General features: G+C 40.3%; 1 protein-coding gene across 1 annotated transcript in view; it reads right to left on the bottom strand.

Moving 5' to 3' along the window:
* LAMB1 (laminin subunit beta 1) overlaps positions 1-24,832 on the bottom strand; it is a 134,647-nt gene that overhangs the window by 72,021 nt on the left and 37,794 nt on the right. The window contains exons 7-13 of the mRNA XM_060778391.2: positions 19,025-19,227; positions 16,650-16,770; positions 14,642-14,830; positions 11,979-12,158; positions 9,354-9,466; positions 4,527-4,606; positions 1,212-1,347 (exon numbers count right to left, since the gene is read on the bottom strand). Of these exons, the coding sequence (XP_060634374.2) occupies positions 1,212-1,347; positions 4,527-4,606; positions 9,354-9,466; positions 11,979-12,158; positions 14,642-14,830; positions 16,650-16,770; positions 19,025-19,227 (1,022 nt within the window). The remainder of the gene's footprint in view (positions 1-1,211; positions 1,348-4,526; positions 4,607-9,353; positions 9,467-11,978; positions 12,159-14,641; positions 14,831-16,649; positions 16,771-19,024; positions 19,228-24,832) is intronic.

The following is a 24,832-nucleotide window of genomic DNA, read 5'->3' as shown; positions in this document are numbered from 1 at the left end:
TATGCACAATACTGGGGAGCTGGAAGCTTCTAAGTAGATCAGTGATTCTCAACCTGTGGGTCCCCAGGTGTTTTGCCCCACAATTCCCAGAAATCCCAGCCAGTTTACCAGCTGTTAGGATTTCTGGGCGTTGAAGACCAAAATATCTGGGGACCCACAGGTTGAGAACCACTGTTCTAGTGGCTTATCTATGCAATCTATATATATATAAATGCTCTGTGCGTAATGAGTACCCTAAAAACAAAAGAACCAATGAATGAAATCACACCAAATTTGGCAACAAAACGTCTCACAACACAAGGAGTGACCATCACTCAAAAATTATGATTTTGTCATTTACAATTAGTTGTAATTGCTGGGATTTATAGTTCATGTATAATCAAAGAGCATTCTGGACTCCACCAACGATGGAATTGAACCAAACTTGGCACACAGGACTCCCTTGACCAACAGAAAACACTAGAAGGGTTTGGTGGGCATTGACCTTCAGTTTTGGAGTTGTAGTTCACCTACATCTAGAGAGCACTGTGGACTCAAACAATGATGGATCTGGACCAAACTTGGCAGGAATACTCAATATGCCCAAATATAAACACAGATGGAGTTTGGGGGAAATAGACCTTGACATTTGGGAGTTGTAGTTACTGGGTTTTATAGTTCACCTACAATCAAGGAGCATTCTGAAGCCCACCAATGACAGAATTCGGGCAAACTTCCCACACAGAACCCCCATGACCAACAGAAAATATTTAAGGCAATCCAGTCCAACTCCCTTCACCAGGGCAAGAAAACATAATGAAAGCCCTCCTGACAAAGAGTCATCCATCCATAGATATAGATAGATATATATGATTCACACACAGAGAGAGATATAGTATTATAGATTTGAAAGGGACCCCTGAAGAAGGACAATTATATGTCCCATGTTCCAGTGTAGGCAAACCAGACACTCTCCACATCAACACTGACAAAGAAACAGCAAGAAATACTGTTTACCCACAAGCACAATTAAATTACATATATTAGAAACCAACACTTTCTCATTACTTTATTTTCAAGATCAACAGACTGCACCACAGCAATGCGTGGAAGGGGACAGCTAGTAGTACTAAAAAATCAATAGAGTCATCACACAATGGGATATACGGACATGAAAGGAACTGCTGTGATTGTTCCTATGTCTTTTGACATTTGCTAAAGCTAATACTCACAGGGCCAAATATGGCTTCCTCTGCTTCATAGACATAATGATCCAAAGAAATGAAAAAATAACCCGGTTGTACTTCGTTGCACTGGCGTCCCATCATATGAGGCCTGCATTGGCATTGACCAGATTCTCTTGAGCAGCTGAAAGAGAGAATGAATTTTTATTGCACAACTTGTAAGAAAGAACTCACTAAAATAAATAACTATTCAATTCTAGGAATTCCTCCATAACCAGACGTGTGTAGAAAAGGATGTATTGATCACTGCATTGGTGCAACCATCACAGCTTTTATTGCTAACAGCTGAGACTTTTGGAAGCATAGGCACTGAGATTTGGATCCAACAATTTTCTCATACCAAAGCCATCTGGAAACTTTGGGGAGAGATAAATTTATAGTGGAAAAAAGTCCCATGGAAATAGTCATCATTAAACAATTGGTCTTCCTGTGAAATTATTATATCTATACCAGATAGATGTTAAGAAGTATGGGACATTTCCTGTGCTTGGAACAATGACGCCATTCTTTGTTATGCATCCCTGATTGTTTTTCCGCATTCAAACCCACAAGTTAGCATCCAGCCCAGCTGTGCATTTCAGGTGCTGTGTGAAGCGGTTATGTTGGAGGAAATTACAGCAAAGATTTTGCATCCTTCCAAGCAGGCTATTTTCTAATTAGAAACAAGTTTGCAAAAATAGACAACTCAACTACAGCAGTTTTGAGCAGAGCTTTCATTTGGAGAGCCAAAAAGGAAACATATATTGGCTAGGCTTCTTTTGGTGAGTGACGCCCACTTTCAGATGGTTTTGAAATTATTGTTGTCAACACGTTCAAGGGTTAGGCAGCTTCATGGCTATCCTACATCATTTTAATGGGGTTTTGAGTATATCTGATGCCTGGATGAGGGACACATAACGAGGGACAAATCTTCATCTCTGAAACATGACCCTGATGGAATGCACTTCATTCTTAGACAAATGGGAGAATGTCACTTGAGGCCAGAATTTTGTTTTAATAAGATCAAGACTGTGTTTGTGGCTCATGTACTCCCATTCTCTCCCTGAAGTCACAGGTCCGCAGTTTGGGTGTCCTCCTGGATTCTTCACTTACCTCGGGAAGGCGGATCTGGCCAAGGTGGTCCACACCTTAGTCACCTCTAGATTGGATTACTGCAGTGCACTCTACATGGGGCTGCCCTTGAAAATGGCCCGGAAATTTCAGATGATCCAACGGGCGGCAGCCAGGTTGCTAACTGGGGCTCCTTTCAGAGAGAGGTCATCCCTCCTGTTCAAGGAGCTCCACTGGCTGCCATTCATCTACCGGACCCAATTCAAGGTGCAGGTTCTTACCTACAAAGCCCTGAACGGTTTGGGACCCGCCTACCTGCGTGATCGCATCTCTGTATACGAACCCACACAATCCCTTCGATCATCCGGGGAGGCCCTGCTCTCAATCCCACCAGCTTCGCAGGCGCGATTGGTGGGGACGAGAGAGAGGGCCTTTTCGGTGGTGGCCCCTTGACTCTGGAACTCACTCCCTAAAGACATCAGACAGGCTCCAACTCTGGCAGTCTTCAGGAGGAACTTGAAGACATGGTTGTTCCAGTGTGCCTTTACGGAATAATGACCCCATGGCACTTTGTCCTCCACAGCACTTTACATTTCTTTAGGTCTGCTCGTATGCCCTTCCACAAACACCAGTATCACCTTCTGTTCATATCCCAGCATTATTTCCAATTTTAACCTAACATTTGGCCTTCCCACTGTTTTTAACTATGTGTTGTTTTATTGATAATGTTGTTTCTTATTGTCTATGTGTTTTTAATTGCTTGTATTGTTGTTATTATTGCTTGTATTGTTGTGTTTGGGCTTGGCCTCATGTAAGCCGCACCGAGTCCCTTGGGGAGATGGTAGTGGGGTACAAATAAAGTGTTATATTATTATTATTATTATTATTATTATTATTATTATTCTCTGACCTTTCACCACACTCAGGGCCCTTCTACACATGCCCTAAAATACAAAAGGAACCAGGATAAAGGATGTGTGTGTGGCTAAATGACATTTGCCGAAAATGCGCAAACAAATTGTATTAATGGCTGAAAAGCATGTGTTAAAAACATGCACTTAAAATTCAATTTTGATCAACAAATGTGTATATTCGCATGACTGTATATCCCTACACCCAAGGAAAAGAGCCATCTAGCCATAGATATAGATAGATATACGAGGGGTATTTTTAAAGTAAGGTCCGTTTTGTTGTAGACACTAGTAGTTCGCGCGCATACTGCAACAAGTGCGTGCGTCGTGTACCGGCATGCCTCGAGAACAACTGTGCTCAGTTTCCGCTCTGTAGCTAACCTGTACGTTTCTGTTCTGTGCTTTAAAAATGTTTAAGACTATCAACTCACCCGCCGCATGTGAGGTTCACTCAGTGATATGGTTTTTGTCAGCGACTACCAGTTTTGGCTGGGAAGTTTTAGACCATCCACCCTACAGTCCTGATATTGCGCCGAGCGACTACCTCAGTGGCAACCGTTACAATGATGACGATGACGTGAAAACAGCAGTGAACTCTTGGTTATTGGAGCAGGTGGCATGTTTTTATGAAGAAGGTATTTTAAAATTGGTTCAGGGGTATGATAAGTGTTTGAACAAACTTGGCAACTATGTCGAAAAATAGAGTGAAATATGTATTTTCTGAAAATAAATTTACTTTTTTGAAATAAAACTTTTGTTGTGTACTTACGTTCAAACGGACCTTACTTCAAAAATACCCCTCGTATATGATTCACTGAAGTACTTTGGCCACATCATGAGGAGACAGCAAAGCCTAGAGAAGACAATTATGCTGGGGAAAGTGGAAGGTAAAAGGAAGAGGGACCGACCAAGGGCAAGATGGATGGATGGCATCCTTGAAGTGACTGGACTGACCTTGAAGGAGCTGGGGGTGGTGACGGCCGACAGGGAGCTCTGGCGTGGGCTGGTCCATGAGGTCATGAGGAGTCGGAGACAACTGAACGAATGAACAACATGATTCACACACACACAGATATAGTATCATAGATTTGAAAGGGACCCCTAAAGAAGGACAATTCTATGTTGCATGTTCCAGAGTAGGCAAACCAGACAATCTCCACATCAACACTGACAAAGAAACAGCAAAAAATACTGTTTACCCACAAACATAAAGAAATTACATATATTAGAAACCAACACTTTCTTGTGGCTTTATTTTCCAAATCACCAGACTGGGCCACAGCAACGCCGTGGCAGGGGACGGCTAGTAAGAAATAAATCTCGTAATGGACATGAAACTTACTTATTGTTCAGTGCTCCTCCTTGATCGCAATCACATGGTCGACATCCATCCATATCATTGCTGAGTCCCCAATGTTGAGGCTGCAAGGGATAATTAAGGCCATCAGACATGTAACCAGACACACAAATTGCAAGCGCAAGTTAAACACACACAAAAGTCAGTGCCAACTTCTGGATAGGTTCAAGGAAAACAATGAACAATGACAGCAGGACCATCTTCCTTCGTTTTTCCTGTTTGGGTAATGAGAACCTTCATTTTTGATATTATTTTCTTCCCTTCCCTTGATCATTTTTATATGATAGGCAAGAAAGGGGTGCCTTCTGAGGGTCTAGGGCACATGCTAGCATGGACCAGCAGAAAGAAGAATGCGACCTCTTGCAATATGCAGGGGAGTAGACCTGAGGATCCTTCTACACTGCCATATAATTCAGATTTAGTTATTTATTTATTTATCATGTCAGGGGCAACCAGATAATTGTATTACATTTCTAACCGAACAAAAACAAACAAACAGACAAAACACAGAATTTGAAAGCTTGGTAGTTGATTAAATGTCCTTTGACCAGTATCTGGCCACTTGGAGTGCCTCTGGTGTTGCCGCAAGAAGGTCCTCCATTGTGCATGTAGCAGGGTTCAGGGTGCATTGCAGAAGGTGGTCTGTGGTTTGCTCTTCTCCACACTCGCATGTCGTGGATTCCACTTTGTAGCCCCATTTCTTAAGATTGGCTCTGCATCTTGAGGTACCAGAGCTCCCTGTCGGTCATCACCTCCCCCAGCTCCTTCAGAGTCAAGCCAGTCACTTCAAGGATGCCATCCATCCATCTTGCCCTTGGTTGGCCCCTCTTCCTTTTTCCTTCCATTTTCCCCAGCATCATTGTCTTCTCTAAGCTTTCCTTTCTTCTCATAATGTGGCCAAAGTACTTCATCTTGGCCTCTACTATTCTTCCCTCCAGTGAGCAGTCGGGCTTTATTTCCTGGAGGATGGACTGGTTGGATCTTCTCACAGTCCAAGGCACTCTCAGAACTTTCCTCCAGCACCACAGTTCAAAAGCATCTATCTTCCTTCGCTCAGCCTTCCCTATGGTCCAGCTCTCACATCCGTAGGTTTTTTGGGGTTTTTTTTTTTGTCATGTCAGGAGCGACTTGAGAAACTGCAAGTTGCTTCTGGTGTGAGAGAATTGGCCGTCTGCAAGGACGTTGCCCAGAGGCTGCCCGGATGATTTGATGTTTTTATCATCCTTGTGGAAAGCTTCTCTCATGTCCGTAGGTGACTATGGGGAATACCATTGCTTTAACTATGCGGATCTTCATTGCCAGTGTGATGTCTCTACTCTTCACTATTTTATCGAGATTGGACATTGCTCTCCTCCCAAGAAGCGTCTCCTGCTTTCCTGGCTGCAGTCTGCATCTGCAGTCATCTTTGCACCTAGAAATACAAAGTCTGTCACTGCCTCCACATTTTTCCTTCTATTTCCCAGTTGTCAATCATTCTTGTTGCCATAATCTTGGCTTTTTTATGTTTAAATGCAACCCAGCTTTTGCGCTTTCTTCTTTCACCTTGATTAGAAGGCTCCTCAGCTCATCTTCACTTTCGGTCATCAAAGTGGTGTCATCTGCATATCTAAGGTTGTTAAGGTTTCTTCCAGCAATTTTCACCCCAGCCTTGCATTCCTCAAGCCCCGCACATTGCATGATGTGTTCTGCATACAAGTTGAATAGGTTGGGTGAGAGTATACAACCCTGCCGTACGCCTTTCCCAATCTTGAACCAGTCTGTTGTTCCGTGGTCAGTTCTGACTGTCGCTAATTGGTCCTTATACAGATTCTTCACGAGAGAGATAAGGTGATTTGGTATGCCCATCCCACCAAGAACTTGCCACAATTTATTATGATCCACACAGTCAGCGGCTTTAGAATAGTCAATCAAACAGAAATAGATGTTTTTCCGAAACTCCCTGCCTATGAGTCTGTACTGCCATATAATCCAGTTCAAAGCAAATAATCTGGATTTTATATGGCAGTGTAAGAGGGGCCTGAGTTTGCTAAACATGATACTTTGAGCTGGAACAAACAATTCCATTAACATCTGTTCTGTGTTTGTGTGCTGTTCTTTTCTTTTTGGGGGGGAGGGGGGGAGTACTGCATAGATTGTACAACTTCTGAAATTTCCCTTGCAGAACTTTTCTGTCCCTCATGGAGAGTGGATGGAATTGTAGCCTGACGTCAAATGAACATTTCAGTGCTGAGGCCGTTAAAGGATTCTGGCAGAGCTCAGTGCTGATGTAATCATTCTGCATCTGGTTATGGGGGATGTAGACAGATGTTTCTCCTGTCCTACTTGTTCCTCATGAGACATGGAGTAAGCTAATGGGGAGCTGAGGTTGTAGAGGTTGTATGGTAAGCCTGAGAGGAGGATTTATGGCTCAGTCTATTGTAGTTCCATAGGAAGAACTACTACACTATACTGAGGCCCCTTCTACACTGCCATATCAAATCCAGATTATCTGCTTCGAATTGGATTATATGGCAATACAAACTCATATAATCTAGTTCAAAGCAGATAATGTGATTTATGTGTTTTGTAATCTGGATTATATGGCAGTGTAGAGGGGGTATGAGCCATACTGGATTTCAGCCATGGTATTCTTTTTATCTGAATAGTATGTTCTGTGTAACCACAGCCAATATTTTATGTAGGTTGTTGTAGGTTTTTTCGGGTTATATGGCCATGTTCTAAAGGCATTTTCTCCTGATGTTTTGCCTGCATCTATGGCAAGCTTCCTCAGAGGTTGTGAGGTCTGTTGGAACTAGGAAAAAGGGTTTATATATCTGTGGAATGACCAGGGTGGGACAAAGAACTCTTGTCTTCTGGAGCTAGGTGTGAATGTTTCAACTGATCACCTTGATTAGCATTTGATTGCCTGGCAGTGCCTGGAGCAATCTTTTGTTGAGAGGTGATTAGATGTCCTTGTTTGTTTCCTCTCTGTTGTTGTGCTGTTCTAATTTTAGAGTTTTTTTTAATACTGGTAGCCAGATTTTGTTTTATGTATCATGTGTAATAATATTATCAAGGGCTTATGACATCACTTTTCTTACATCACCTGGGCCCACAGCATAAGATGACTTCCATAGGTCTCAAATCTCAGATCCTGGCTTGGTAAGCCTACCAGTATGTGACTTTGAGACAGTGACTACCTCTCCTGAGCTCTATATCATACCGTTTTGGGGAGAGAGCTGGGAGTTGGTAATTGCTTCAGGATCTTACATACTATTTTGAAATCCTTTAAAGAAGAGTAAGATAAAGGTGTAGGTGTAGTAGGCTGGGGGTAGGTGATAGTACCTGAAGTATAGTACAAGCAGAAAGAAGAGAGATCCAAACATTGTTATTTGATTAGCTGTTTCAAAGAGTCCTTGCAGAAAGAAGTTTTGTCCATATAATCCAGATTATCAAAGCAGACAATCCACATTATCCACTTTGAATGGGATTCTATATGTTTACACTGCCATATAATCCAGTTCAATGTGGATTTTATACAGTTGTGTGAAAGGGGCTTTAGACACTTGACTAAGTGTGGCATTGTTAGCTGTCTTGATTCTCCACGGGGTGAAAGGCAGGATATAAATAATAATAATAATAATAATAATAATAATAATAATTCCAATTATTATTATTGTTGTTGTTGTTGTTATTATTGTTTTGTTGTTGTTGTTGTTGTTGTTCTTGTTGTTGTTGTTGTTGTTGTTGTTATTATTATTATTATTATTATTATTATTATTATTTCAAACACAACAAGATGAGTCCACAGCAGACAAGGTCACTCTGCTGGGTGTTGTATTGGATCACATGTCAGACACTTCCCAAGTGTCTAGGACTGTGTGATGTATCGGCAACTAATGCGTGCAGATCCCAGTAAGGTGGCCTTCTATAGCTAGCAGATGGTAATTCTGTCAGTGCCGATTGTGTTTAAGTGCAGGCCAAGGTCTTTAGGAACTGCACCCAGTGTGCCGATCACCACTGGGACCACCTTGACTGGCTTGAGCCAGAGTCTTTGCAGTTCGATCTTTAAATCCTCATATCGTGCCAACTTTTCCAGTTGTTTCTCTTCATTCCTGCTGTCACTTGGGATTGTAACATTGACAATACATACTTTGTTTCTTAACACAATCGTGAGGTCAGGAGTATTGTGCTCCAGAACTCTGTCTGTCTGAATTCAGAAGTTCCAGAAGAGCTTGACTTGTTCATTTTCTGTAACTTTTTCCAACTTGTGACCCCACCAGTTCTTTGTCGCAGGCAGGTGGTATTTGTGGCACAAGTTCCAATGAATCATCTGAGCAATGGTGTTATGCCTCTGTTTGTAGTCTGTCTACGCGATCTTCTTGCAGCAGCTGAGGATGTGATCTATTGTTCAACTGCTTGCTTGCAGAGTCTACATTTGGGATGTGTCATCGCCTTTTCAATTCTGGCATTATTATTATTATTATTATTATTATTATTATTATTATTATTATCATTATTTGACTCTGCTTCCTTGCAGAATCTACATTTGGGATCTGTCGTCGACTTTTATATTCTGTCATTATTATTATTATTATTATTATTATTATTATTATTATTATTTGAGCAAGGCAGTTAAGACATTTCAGGGGAGACATGGCACAAGTTAGGCAAAAGAACTGTGAAATTCAACGTGGCACTTTCAAATGGAGAAATATGTGTTGCTTTGTTGGACATTTCTAATGCATCCAAATCAACAAGTGACATTTTCTTCCTGATATGGAAAGGCATTTTAAAAAAGAAATCTCTACTCCTTTCAGCAAGACAACTTACCAGACACTGATCGCAATGCCTTCCGGTGACAAGACGTTTACAATAGCAGCTTCCTGTCTCAGAGTCGCAAGGATTCCCTCCAGGAAGTGTTCCCAAAGGATTACATGCACAAGCTATATTGGGAAGCAGAGGAAATAAATCAGGAAACTAATTGTTTTTGTCATCATTTTCACAGGCGCCAATGCATATATTTACCTCAGCACTATCCTTCATTTTGCAACCTTGATGATAAATTACTCCCCTTCAACACTGCCTGCTTTCACTACCCTAACTCCTTGGCTTCCACTCCAACTTACTTGAATGGCTTTCTGTGGTGGATCAAAGTTCAGATCTCACAATACAAAGCCTTACAGCTAATATTGCTCAGGAGTCAGCAATGGAAATAGTAATGGAAAAACCAACAAAAATGACGGAATTAAAACACAATCTATATAAATAAAAATGTAATGTTCGTTTGTGGGATTAACAGAAATCAAAAACTACTGGGGGAATTGACACCAAATTTGGACACAAGACACCTAACAACCCAATGTATGTCCTTCACTAAAAAAATTGCTTTTGTCATTTGGGAGTTGTAGTTCCTGGGATTTATAGTTCACCTACAATCAAAGAGCATTCTGAACCCCACCAGTGATCGAATTGAACTAAACTTGGCACACAGTTCTCCCATGACCAACAGAAAATATTGGGAGGGTTTGGCGGGCAGTGTCCTTTGGTTTTGGAGTTGTAGTTCACCTACATCCAAAGATGACTGTGAACTCAAACAATGATGGATCTGGACCAAACTCTACACGAATACCCAATATGCCCAAATGTGAACACTGGTGGAGTTTGGGGAAAGCAGAATCTTGACATTTCAGAGTTGTGGTTACTGGAATTTATAGTTCACCTACAATCACAGAGCATTCTGAACCCCACCAATGATGGAATTGGGCCAAACCTCCCACACAGAACCCCCATGTGGGCCACAGCAACATGTGGCAGGGGACGGCTAGTCTATATAAATAAAATTGTAATGTTCGTTTGTGGGATTAACAGAACTCAAAAACCAGTGAGCTAATTGACACAAAATTTGGATGGCATACACCTAACAACCCAATGTATGTCCTTCACTAAAAAAAATTGATTTTGTCATTTGGGAGTTGTAGTTCTTGGGATTTATAGTTCACCTACAATCAAAGAGCATTCTGATCTCCACCAATGATGGAATTGAACCAAATGTGACACACAGGACTCCCATGACCAACAGAAAACACTAGAAGGGTTTGGTGGGCATTGACCTTGAGTTTGGGAGTTGTAGTTAACCTACATCCAGAGAGCACTGTGGACTGAAACAATGATGGATCTGGACCAAACTTGGCATGAATACTCCATATGCCCAAATATGAACACAGATGGAGTTTGGGGGAAAATAAACCTTGACATATCGGAGTTGTAGTTATTGGGATTTATAGTTTACCTACAATCAAAGAGTATACTGAACCTCATTTATAGAATTGGGCCAAACTTCCCACTCAGAACTCCCATGACCATCGGAAAGTACTTAAGGCCATTCAGTCCAACTCATTTCACCAGGGCAAGAAAACATAATCAAAGCCCTCCTGACAAATAACCATCCAGTCATAGATATAGATAGATATATATGATTTATATATACACAGATATAGTATCATAGATTTGAAAGGGATCCCTAAAGAAGGAAAATTATATGATGCATGTTCCGAGTAGGCAAACCAGACAATCTCCACATCAACACTAACAAAAAAACAGCAAGAAATACTGTTTACCCACAAGCATAAAGAAAATACATATATTAGAAACCAACACTTTCTCATTACTTTATTTTCCTGATCACCAGACTGGGCCACAGCAACGCGTGGCAGGGGATGGCTAGTGAAAACATAAAAACCTATTTTAAAAAAATACAAGCCAGAAGCATTCAACTCCAACATTGAGGAATTTTGCAAAATCAGCCTTTACATTCATCAATACAATGCTGGACTCCAGGTGCTAGCATCCCCTCCTCCCGGCGTATTTTCATAAGGAACAGGGTTTCTTGTTTCCAAAACAAAACAAAAACAGCTGTCTTTTCCTCCAGATTTTTTTTTGTTGTGTCAGGAGCAACTAGAGAAACTGCAAGTCACTTCTGCTGTGAGAGAATTGGCCGTCTGCAAGGGGACGCCAGGATGATTTTGATGTTTTTATCATCCTTGTGGGAGGCTTCTCTCATGTCCCCGTATGAGGAGCTGGAGCTGATAGAGGGAGCTCATCCGCCTCTCCCCGGATTCGAACCTGTGACCTGTCGGTCTTTAGTCCTGCCGGCACAGGGGTTTAACCCACTGTGCCACCAGGGGCTCCTTCCTCCAGATGATAATAGAACATACTGGGAAAGCATCGAGAATATCCCATAATTCCATCAAAGTTCAAAATTCCACCCCAAATTCAAGATAATATGAATTTACTCTATCTAGGTCCTCCGTTATGAAGAAAAATATGTAATGGCATAGTACATATTTGAAGAAAAAGTATGGATTTGTAAATTCAATTAGCAAAATCTATGATGTGAAACATTAGCAAAATCAATCAGCAAAATCTACAAAATAGGTTTTTTTTGGTTTTACTTACACTGACAACCAAGAGGATTATCTGCACTTAAACCGTAGAACCCCTCTTTGCAGAAATCGCAGCGTTCCCCTTCCACAAAGAGTTTACAGCGACATTGCCCAGCAATAAGGCCAGCGGAGAAGTCAGTGTAGCGATCACATATTCCGCCATTCTGGGAGCCAGTTGGATCACAGTTACAGGCTGAGGAAGCCAACAAACAAACCCTTTAATAAATAATCTTGACTTTGTATTGTCGAAGGCTTTCATGGCCAAAATCACTGGGTTGTTGTAGGTTTTTTCGGGCTATATGGCCATGGTCTAGAGGCATTCTCTCCTGACGTTTCGCCTGCATCTATGGCAAGCATCCTCAGAGGTAGTGAGGTAGTGACCTCACTACCTCTGAGGATGCTTGCCATAGATGCAGGCGAAATGTCAGGAGAGAATGCCTCTAGACCATGGCCATATAGCCCAAAAAAAACCTACAACAATCCAATCTTGACTCTGTATAGAATATATATGCATATGCATTACTAGATCCATTATCTCAAATTCAACTATCCATATCTCACACAATTTAGAGTCACTGGGCCCTAATAACAAAGAAATCACTCTTCTCATAGATCCCCAACTCTGCTACAAAACCTTCTATAAAGTTCTATGTATTTCTGGAATACAGAACAACTGTTTAACAAATTTGTGAATTTTAGGACAAAAATTCTAATATAAATTCATATTAATTATTTCACATTCATGTATTAAATGAGCAATGAAGAAAGTTAATTTGGCTGGAATGTTGTATTGTTCAATGACCATAGCAAGCAATCAGGAATTGCTTATGCTGAGTAATGTATTTATTTTATTTATTTACTGTATTTCTATACCGCCCTTCAGGGCAGTTTACAAAACCGGCACAATACGATGCCACAATAATATAAACAGTTAAAAGCATATAAACATCCTTATAATTCCATAAACAATATAATCAATAAAACATCTATATAAATAAAAATGTAATGTTCGTTTGTGGGATTAACAGAATTCAAAAACCACTGGATGAATTAACATCAAATTTGGACACAATACACCTATAAGGCCAATAAGTGACCATCACTCATAAAAACACTGAAAAACACAGCAGAAGGGACTTGAAAAGCCAACCCCCCCCCCCCAAATACAACGCATGTGCAGAACCACATATATTATACACAAACACACATATATACACACATATATGCATATACACACACAAAACACATACCCAGAAAGGGGGAAAGAAGGAAGGAGGAAGGAAGGAGAGAAAGAGGGAAAGAAGGAGGGAAGGAGAGAAAGAAGGAAAGAAAGAAGGATAGAGAAGGAAGGAAGGAGAGAAGGTGGGAGAGGAGGGAGAGAAAGAGGGATAGAAGGAGGGAAGGAGAGAAAGAAGGAAAGAAAGAAAGATAGAGAAGGAAGGAGGGAAAGAGGGAAAGAAGTAGGGAAGGAGAGAAAGCAGAAAAGAAAGATAGGTAGAGGAGGAAGGAAGGAGAGAAGGTGGGAGAGAAATAGGGAAAGAAGGAGGGAAGAAAGAAGGAAAGAAAGAAAGATAGAGAAGGAAGGAAGGAGAGAAAGAGGGAAAGAAAGAGGGAAAGAAGGAGGGAAGGAGAGAAAGGAGAAAAGAAAGATAGGTAGAGAAGGAAGGAAGGAGAGAAAGAGGGAAAGAAGGAGGGAAGGAGAGAAAGAAGAAAAGAAAGATAGGTAGAGAAGGAAGGAAGGAGAGAAGGTGGGAGAGGAGGGAGAGAAAGAGGGATAGAAGGAGGGAAGGAGAGAAAGAAGGAAAGAAAGAAAGATAGAGAAGGAAGGAGGGAAAGAGGGAAAGAAGTAGGGAAGGAGAGAAAGCAGAAAAGAAAGATAGGTAGAGGAGGAAGGAAGGAGAGAAGGTGGGAGAGAAATAGGGAAAGAAGGAGGGAAGAAAGAAGGAAAGAAAGAAAGATAGAGAAGGAAGGAAGGAGAGAAAGAGGGAAAGAAAGAGGGAAAGAAGGAGGGAAGGAGAGAAAGGAGAAAAGAAAGATAGGTAGAGAAGGAAGGAAGGAGAGAAAGAGGGAAAGAAGGAGGGAAGGAGAGAAAGAAAGAAGAAAGATAGGTAGAGAAGGAAGGAAGGAGAGAAGGTGGGAGAGGAGGGAGAGAAAGAGGGATAGAAGGAGGGAAGGAGAGAAAGAAGGAAAGAAAGAAAGATAGAGAAGGAAGGAGGGAAAGAGGGAAAGAAGTAGGGAAGGAGAGAAAGCAGAAAAGAAAGATAGGTAGAGGAGGAAGGAAGGAGAGAAGGTGGGAGAGAAATAGGGAAAGAAGGAAGGAAGAAAGAAGGAAAGAAAGAAAGATAGAGAAGGAAGGAAGGAGAGAAAGAGGGAAAGAAAGAGGGAAAGAAGGAGGGAAGGAGAGAAAGGAGAAAAGAAAGATAGGTAGAGAAGGAAGGAAGGAGAGAAAGAGGGAAAGAAGGAGGGAAGGAGAGAAAGAAGAAAAGAAAGATAGGTAGAGAAGGAAGGAAGGAGAGAAAGAGGGAAAGAAGGAGAGAAGGAAAGAAAGAAAGGTAGAGAAGGAAGGAAGGAGAGAAGGAAATAAAAAAGTGAAAGAGGGAAGAAAGGAGAGAAGGAACAAAACCTGTGAAGGAGGCGGGACAGAGAGCAGGGCCTCTCCTGAAGATCTGTACCTACGTTCACATATGTAGGGATCCCGGATATCTCTCTCTGGATGTTGGAAGTAGAAGGGTTTACACTGCTCGCAGTTTCGCCCTATTGTGTTATGTTGGCAGTCGTCACACACTCCGCCACTGGTATTTCCAGTCGCAACAAAAACAGCCATGTCGAAGTGGCACTGGGCAGAATGTTCATTGCAGTTGCACTCTAAGACAAAGACACACAGACACCGCCATTAAAGAAGGTAATGTAATTGTACATTTCTGAAGAGAGCACTATATCAAGAAATTTGGAACTAGGAAAAGACTAGGATAAGACTTCCACTAGTGCAAAACACCACTTTCCCCTATTCCCCAGAGTCCTCTTTCCTTAAAACCTGATCTGGATTGTTTCTCAGCTCTCAAGTGAAGACACTTCATTAACCAAATGAGTCCGCTAACTGTGGATTTTTAAATACTGTTTTTATTTTAATTCTGTTTGATATTTGCATATATTTATTTATTTATTTATTTCCTATATTGATACCCCACCCTTCTCACCCACAAGGGTGAGAATATTTGTATATTTTAAATTGTATGCTAATGCTTTTATGGCCCCTTCAACACGGCTGAAAAAAATCTCACATTATCTGGTTTTGAAAGGGTCTTTGAGTGAAATTTGCAAATGCTAAGCAAGGGGCTTTGAATGAAATTAACAGCAAAAGAAAAATATATCCTTTCTCTGTAGAAAAGGAACAACACGGAAGAAAATGTTTTTAAGAAACAAGATGTGACATGTAGAGGGCGGAGGTTGTGTTGTGGTTAAGTTCAAAGGTTGTGGTTAAGCACAGAGTCTGCAGGTACAAGAAGGTACTTTCCATCAAAAGGTCAAGGGAGAGGGGCCGGAAAGGGAGTACTTTCCATGACCTATTGCTTGAGTATAAAAGTCAGCAGAAAAAAAGGAGGGGCGCGGCAGTCAGTCACTTGAAGGGTAGCATCTGCATATGCTGCCAGGCTGTCCGTCTTCTTCATGAAGAAACTAAAATAAACCTTGTTTTTTGATCTTTTTTGGGACTGTCTCCTTCCTTACGTGTTCCCATGATGTGGACCTAAAAAGACCCAATTTAGGGTCTCTAACAGTTTGAACTGGAATGTATGGCAGTGTGGAATCCAAGAACCCAGTTCAAAGCAGATATTGTGGGATTTTCTGCCTTGATATTCTGGGTTATATGACTGTGTGGAAAGGAGATATAAAGCAAGGTATAAATATAATAATAATAATAATAATAATAATAATACATCCTTGTGATTGTGTTGCACTTTGCTCTTGAAAAAGAAGCTCAACATTGCAGTTAATGTTGTTATTTGACTAAACCAGGGGTCCTCAAACTATTTAAACAGAGGGCCAGGTTACAGTCCCTCAAACTGTTGGAGGGCCAGATTATAATTTGAAGAAAAAAAAAGCATGAATGAATTCCTATGCACACTGCATATATCTTATTTGTAGTGCAAAAAAAAACATTTAAAAACAATACAATAATTAAAATGAAGAACAATTTTAACAAATATAAACTTATTAGTATTTTCAGTGGGAAGTGTGAGCTTGCTTTTTGGCTGATGAGACAAGATTGTTGTTGTTTTTGTTGTGTGCTTTCAAGTCATTTCAGACTTAGGTTGACCCTGAAAGAGTACTGTGTAAATGACCTTGGAGGGTCGTATCTGGCCCTCGGGATTTAGTTTGAGGACCCCTGGCCTAGACAATGTGTTGAGATACTAGTTTGTTATTGACTGTAACCCAACCTAAGATTTTCAGATGCAGAATGGGGTATTAGCATATTAATTACTCTTCAATTGCAAACACTGCGTGTCTGAAGTACAGAAATTGAACATTATCCATCAAACAAAAATACAATGAAGATTCTTTCAAAAAGTAACTAAGGGCATTCTTGTAACTTTTAAGCACTTCTCTCCCTCCCTCTCCTTGGGATGTTTATCACACTGGAATATCATAAACCTTATAAGGCAGAGTTTAAATGTGTTATACATACTTTTGCATGCATTGCTATTGCGGCCTTCTGCAGGTCTCCATGGCAAATCATGGTAGAAGTCCAAGCACTGTTCACAGTTTAAACCTTTGGTGTTGTGTCTGCACATACAGTGACCATGAACCTTAAATTTGAAAAAATATATATGGAAACACAATGTAACAAGAGTTCTTGTCTTAAAATATCTTTAAAACCTCTAGCAAGGTACTGTTAATTAATGGTTTTGAATGTAGAAATATTTCAAGATAATTAACTGGACTGGTCTGTGGAACAGCTAGTTAGGATTAGTAGCCTGCTGCATTAAATCACTACTGATCGAGAGGTCATGAGGTCATGAGTTCAAAGCCAGTCCAGGCAGGAGTAAGCTCCCAACCATTAATAGTTTAACTTGCTGTCGACCTATGCAACCCAAAAGACAATTGCATTTGTCAAGTAGGAAATTTTGGTAGCGCTTTATGTAGGGAGGCTAATTTAACTGATTTACGACACCATAAAACCTTCAAGCAGTGTGCAGAAGAATGAGGAAGTATTCCATCAAATGACTCAGTGTCACAAGTGGACAGTGAAGCGGCAGCTCTTGAGCAAACCCTCACGAAGCCGGAATAGCTGGAATGTTAAATGCCTCTGTGTCTGTCTATATATGTTGTATGTCTAAATGGGACTGAATGATTATGTGCATTGTAATCCGCCCCTGAATCCCCTGCAGGGTGAGAAGGACAGAATATAAATACTGTAAATAAACACCGTATTTTCTGTCGTATAATTTTTGATCCAAGAAAATCTTCTCAAAAGTCTGGGTCATCTTATAAGCAGGAGCTGTCTTATACGCGAGAGTAGCCTTATACATGGGAGTCGTCTTATACAAGGGAGTAGTCTTATATGCTGGGAGTCATCTTATAGAGCGGGTGCTGAAACTTCCAATCTGGATTGGGGAATCTGTGGTTGCTGCATATGGTGGGGGGAGCTCAAAAATGGCAGTCGCAGCATCCCTGCTGTATGCAGCGACTGTATGAAAGCATTAAGGGCAACACTATACAAATACGGTAGAAGAAAATCCATTCCAGGATTCATGGACTTAATGCGGTCCCGATGGTGAGGTGAAAGGGCACCTCACCGGGAAGGTGTAAGTGAAGGGTAGAGCTAGCTGCAGGCGCCCGGGGTGCCCAGGGTATGGAAAAAAGAGATAGAGTGGCTCTGAGACCAGAAAAACACAACTCTTTTACTTGTCTGGGCCACCCTTGTATCCTATTATCGTACCTCCTCCTCTGCCTCTCAGATCTCACTCATGAAGACTGCAATGAAGTGGGAAGGTGCGCATGTGCGAGGCAGAGAAGGAGGTACAGTAATAGGAAAATTACCATATTGAAATCAAATCTGATGCTTTTAACATTTTTATTTGGTTTGCGCTGGAAGAGGGGTACTTATATGGCGAGTATATCCTAAATTCTATATTTTAACTGGAAAAGTTGGGGGTCGTATTATACGCCGTCGTCTTATATGCCGTCAAATATGGTAGATAAATAAATAAGAGAAAGGTTTGGTTTTTTTTTTTTTTAAAAAAAAGAAGGGGTCTTCTCCAATCTAAAAATTGGAAACAATGGAACTGGAGGAAGGAAGAATTATTTCATATTTCACTGAGATTATACATTGCCTGTTACATAACACTGTGCATAACATAATGTAACTATATATATATATATTTCTAGTTTGAAAGTACTATTTCCTGTTTAATTGTGTGGTGCTTACTTTGAAAGTAGCTGTTATACTCCAGAAACTTCATTTTTGTGGCTGCCACAAACTATGTTGAATTGGTTGAGACTCCATGAGACATTCATTGAAACACTATAGCAAAATCTGCTGTAGGCTATCCCACAAAAACAATGTTTTGCTGTTTATTAAACCTTTTCCTTTTTTTATGAAAGAAATAATTGGGAAATGACATTTATAACTCAGGAACAAAAACCATGTTACATAGTGTAACCTATACCCTGAGAAGAACACAAATAGATCCAGAAGAGGCTGGGAATCCAGTGTCAGTAGGGTGGTTTTCAGGTTTTCATCTAACTTTGATGGAGCTATCCAAAGTGCTGAATCCATTTTGGAGATAGGGTCAAAACGGGGATTGTGCTTTGTTGCATGGCAGGGGGATGGACTGGGTGGTCTTTGTGGTCTCTTCCAACTTTACAACTCTATAGGTACAATCAGATCTGAGGTCCCCTCTCAATATTGTATTGCTTGTTGTTTTAGTGCCTTTTGTTTATGTTGGTAGTTCCTTCAAGGGACAGTTCATTTACAGGAAATTCTTAAAGAGTATAAGAGGCAGAATTGTATCAGAATGACTTCAACATTTGTTGTGAAGGCAAGATAGAAACATTTACCATTCCTTCGACTTCTTCATTTTCTTCATGCACTGGTGCACACTCACTGGCATGACCATAACAGAAGCAGTTCCCACGGACCACCATGTCATAAATGGCGTAATAATATTTTTCTCTGATTTCCATTCTCGAATCAAGAAGGTTGTCTCCCAAGGTGTGTAGTTTGGTAAACTTTATTCTTAAATTTGTGATTTTTAACATATCTGGAGAGAAGACAAAAGGGAGTTTTTAAAAAATAATAGAATCTATATAAATAAAAATGTAATGTTTATTTATTTATTTATTTATTTATTTCGAGGTTTTATATACCGACCCTCTCACCTTCAAAGAGGGATTCGGACCGGTTCACAACATGTGTTAACATACAAAAAATATACAATAACAACACAATGCCACTTCATTACACGATTAAAATATCAGCACCATATACATTATGTTTGTTTGTGGGATTAACAGAACTAAAAAACCACTGGACAAATTGACACCAAATTTGAACACAAGACACCTAACAACCCAATGTATGTCCTTCACTCAAAAAAATCTATTTTGTCATTTGGGAGTTGTAGTTCCTGGGATTTATAGTTCACCTACAATCAAAGAGCATTCTGAACCCCACCAACGATGGAATTGCACCAAACTTGGCACACAGTTCTCCCATGACCAACAGAAAATACTGGAAGGGTTTGGTGGGCAGTGTCCTTTGGTTTTGGAGTTGTAGTTCACCTACATCTAGAGAGCACTGTGGACTCAAACAATGATAGATCTGGACTAAACTCTACAAGAATACTCAATATGCCCAAATGTGAACACTGGTGGAGTTTGGTGAAAATAGAATCTTGACATTTGGAAGTTGTAGTTGCTGGGATTTGTAGTTCACCTACAATCACAGAGCATTCTGAACCCCACCAACGATAGAATTGGGCCAAACCTCCCACACAGAACCCCCATGACCGCCAGAGTGGGCCACAGCAACGTGTGGCAGGGGACGGCTAGTAGAAAATATATCCTGATAAGAGTAATGGTAGCTATTAACCAGAAGTAACTTTATAACATAAATACGTTTGTGTCAAGGTATATGGAGTTCTGCAGATTGCTCTATCAAAACAACATTTAAGTACGGTACCTAAATACTGGCAACAGACCCAGTCTGATCTTGGAAGCTAAGAAGTGTCAGTTCTAGTTAAATACTTCAATGGGAGCCTGCCAATGAATCCCAGATATGTTCCCATTCAAAGAATTCTAGATGACAACACTGGAAATACTACCTCATTGTCCAAAAAAACTCTACGAAATGCATCAGGTTGCCATAAGCTAATAGCAACATGAAGGCACATATGCACACATGCTTCCTTACTATGCTGCTTTAACAAACTCATGATATGGATGGGGAAGCAAAGAAAAATGGGAGAGTTCTGTTCTTTTCTTTTTGTATTCTCTTTTTATTTGAAAACCTAAACTGAAGATTTCCAGTTTTATTAAAGTCATATTATGTTATGCATTTTACCATTTTAATATGCGTACTGATTTTAAAAACATTTGAATATATATAAAAAACCACCTTTTAGTATTGCATAATCCAGATCCGCATGTTTTGGTGGTAGTAGTAATAATAATAGAATTTATTTATATTCCACCCTTCTCCCTTAAGGGACTCAGTGCTGATTACAGCATTTACCTACATAGGCAAACATCCAATGCCTTTACAATCATATACAATGAGACACACAAACACAAACAAAGGCAAAGGCTTCTCCTTTCATTTCCAGCTTCTGGAGGCAGTGCTCCTCTCTGGCTTTGGGGGAGGTGTTTTTTTTGTGTTTTTTTTGTCATGTATCATGTTCTGTAGTTGAGGGTGGTTAGTGGTGGCAGGCCTAGCAGTTGGTGATGGAAGCGTTAATGTAAGTCTTAGTTCTAAAGGGTTGAGTAATCCGTAAGTAAGAGTTCATGGATGAAAAAGCAATTAAGGGTGGAGGTATGCAAGAGATGGGTTGCAACTGGTTGTTTCTGGATATAAGGAGCTAGCCTTGGGACTGATATTCGGAAGAAAAGTATTTGTTTTGTCTTGGTGGTAGATGCTGCTGGTTTTCTCCCAGGTTTGTGGATTTTCGGTGGCCTGACCTGTCTCCTGAACCTTTGGAATCCTGGAACCTTGAATCTTTGGACTGACTTTTGACTACGGTATAGACTCTTGATCCCTGGACTTTGTTTATTGATTTCTCGGCGTTTGACCACTAGACCAGACCTTTTTACTACAGAGTTATCTTGAACCTGAATCAGTGTTTGCTGTTTTTTGTTTTATATTCTGTGCCTGAGTGCAATCTTTATGTTTTATATTTTGGACTATTAAAACAGCCAGAAACTGATTGCTGTTTTAATTAAATTGTTTTATACAAACTGGGTTTTTGTTTGGTTCATCTCTGCCTCTGTAAAGGCAGAGCCCTGGCATCGAGACAGTTTTCTCCATTTTCAAGCTGGGGAGCCTATGTTGTCACCTCCTGGTTGTATGGCTGGCAAGATTGCTTGGAGTGTCTCTTTGCCTTTTCTCGCTGAAGCAGTACCTATTTATCTACTCACATGTGCATGTTTTCAAACTGCTAGGTTGGCAGGAACTGGAGCTGACAGATGGGAGGTTGCTCTGTCTCATGGATTCAAACTGCCAACCTTTACATCAGCAGTTCAGCCAACCTTCAGGTCAGAAGTTAAGCAGCACAAGGGTTTAACCCATTGTGCCACCATGGCCCCGGAGAATAATACTATGATTGTTCTGCATTCAAATATGGTACCTACAGATGCTGTCCTTTCTACTAAACAACCCATTTAGACAGGCACTAGGGTTGAATCACTATGGGTTGAATCACAAACAGAGAAGATCCTCTTAAATTAGTTTTTCCAATTACTCAAGTCTAATTGATTCAAGTAAGCCTGCTCAGGTTGAAAGTAAAAAAAAAAGTATTATTTATTTTCATGAACACACTGCCTGTCTTTGATCTCAAATCAATCTAATTAGGATTTTCCAGGCAGCTACCAACTGGACCCAAACATGTTCAGCTTCGGCAAAGTTGCTATATCACGTACTATCCAGAGTATCCTGTAGAACTTATTTTGACCCCTGGTTAAAGTAAGTTCCTGGGGTGGGAAAGGCAATGAAAATAAGGCAATAAACTGATCCACTTTGTCAAAAGAATGAAAGTTGCTGATGTGGCTGAAATACTTTGATTTAAGCACATTTTCGTTTTATTGGTCCATGGAAAACATCCACATGAATCCGAAGTGTTTTCAGAGCCCTTTAATCAGCTTATAAGCACACAAGTCTAACAGCTCCTTTGATCCCAGTGGGAAGACGGGTTGGTGTTAATGAAAATTCTTTACAATGTTTAGAGCTTACATGACAGCCATCTGAAGAAAACCCCTAACCTTCCCGCAGAGACAGTGTATGGTTCACTAGATACATGCCCACTTTGGAATGGTTTTGTCAACTTGTACTTCTTTTCAACTCAACAAAAGAAAGAATATGCATTGTAACAGAATGTTATAATCTTAATCATAAAATTATTTATCTATATAAATAAAAATGTAATGTTTGTTTGTGGGATTAACATAACTCATAAACCACTGGACGAATTGACACCAAATTTGGACAGCATACACCTAACAACCCAATGTATGTCCTTTACTCAATTTTTTTGTCTTTTGGGAGTTGTAATTGCTGGGATTTATAGTTCACCTACAATCAAATAGCATGATAGAATTGAACCAAACGGGGCATACAGGACCACAAGGGTTTGATGATCATTGACCTTGAGTTTGGGAGTTGTAGCTCACCTATATCCAGAGAGCACCATGGACTCAAACAATGATGGATCTGGACCTGGACCAAACTTGGCACAAATATTCCATATGCCCAAATATGCACACAGATGGAGTTTGGGGGAAATAGACCTTGACATTTGGGAGTTGTAGTTACTGGGATTTATAGTTCACCTACAAACGAAGACTGTTCTGAACCCCACCAATGACAGAATTGGGGCAAACTTCCTACACAGAACGTCCATGACCAACAGAAAATACTCAAGGCCATCCAGTCCAACTCCCTTCACCAGGGCAAGAAAATATAATCAAAGCCCTCCTGACAAAGAGCCATCTAGCTATAGATATAGATGTATATGATCCACACACACACAGAGATATAGTAACATAGATTTGAAAGGGTCTCCTAAAGAAAGACAATAATGTGTTGCATGTTCCAGAGTAGGCAAACCAGACAATCTCTACATCAACACTGACAAAGAAACAACAAGAAGTACTATTTATCCACAAGCATCAAGACATTGCATATATTACAAACCAACACTTTCTCAATACTTTATTTTTGAGATCACCAGACTGGCCACAGCAACGCGTGGCAGGGGACGGCTAGTCTATATAAATAAAAATGTAATGTTCATTTGTGGGATTAACATAACTCATAAACCACTGGACAAATTGACACCAAATTTGGACAGCATACACCTAACAACCCAATGTATGTCCTTTACTCAAAAAGTTTTGTCTTTTGGGAGTTGTAGTTGCTGGGATTTGTAGTTCACCTACAATCAAATAGCATGATAAAATTGAACCAGACAGGGCATACAGGACTCCCGTGACCAACAGAAAACACCAGAAGGGTTTGGTGAGCATTGAGTTTGGGAGTTGTAGCTCACCTACATCCAGAGAGCACCATGGACTCAAACAATGATGGATCTGGACCTGGACCAAACTTGGCACAAATATTCCATATGCCCAAATATGCACACAGATGGAGTTTGGGGGAAATAGACCTTGACATTTGGGAGTTGTAGTTCCTGGGATTTGTAGTTCACCTACAAACAAAGACTGTTCTGAACCCCACCAATGACAATTGGGGCAAACTTCCTACACAGAACGTCCATGACCAACAGAAAATACTCAAGGCCATCCAGTCCAACTCCCTTCACCAGGGCAAAAAAATGTAACAAAAGCCCTCCTGACAAAGAGCCATCCAGCCATAAATATAGATAGATATGATTCACACACACACACACAGATAGTATCATAGATTTGAAAGTGACTCATAAAGAGGACAATACGTTGCATGTTCCAGAGTAGGCAAACCAGACAATCTTCACATCAACACTGACAAAGAAACAGCAAGAAATACTGTTTACCCACAAGCATAAAAAAATTACATATATTAGAAACCAATGCCTTATCATTACTTTATTTTCCAGATCAACAGACTGGGCCACAGCAACACGTGGCAGGGGACGGCTAGTTTATTTACTATATTTATATACCTCCTTTCTTAGCCTGCAGATGACTCAAGGCGGTTTACAGAGGCAACAATTCAATGCCCAAAAACACCATAAAAACATTTAAAACATTTAAAAACGTTAACATATCATATAAAACCATAAAAAGGTCAAAAAACCAATGCTTAAGAGCTAATCTAGTCTCAGAATGAAGATGAGAAGGAGGAAGAAGAGGAGGGGAGGGGAGGAAAACATCATAAATCTTTCTCAATATTTTCTGTTGGTTATTTAAAAATAGCATGTACAAAGTGATAGTTATGAATAATAATATAATAATAACACTTTATTTATACCCCGCTACCATCTCCCCAAGGGTCTCGGTGCGGCTTACATGAGGCCGAGCCCAAAATACAACAATACAAGTAATAACAATAACAATACAAGCCATTTAAAAACAACAAAACAATAAAACAATAACACAAGCATTATCAATAGGACAACACACTTTAAAATCTATGGGTAGGCCAAATGTAATTAAAAT

The sequence above is a fragment of the Anolis sagrei genome, chromosome 5 (genome assembly GCF_037176765.1).
Source record: "Anolis sagrei isolate rAnoSag1 chromosome 5, rAnoSag1.mat, whole genome shotgun sequence".
Classification (NCBI taxonomy): Eukaryota; Metazoa; Chordata; class Lepidosauria; order Squamata; family Dactyloidae; genus Anolis; species Anolis sagrei.
This window is presented reverse-complemented; position numbering and strand designations above follow the sequence as displayed.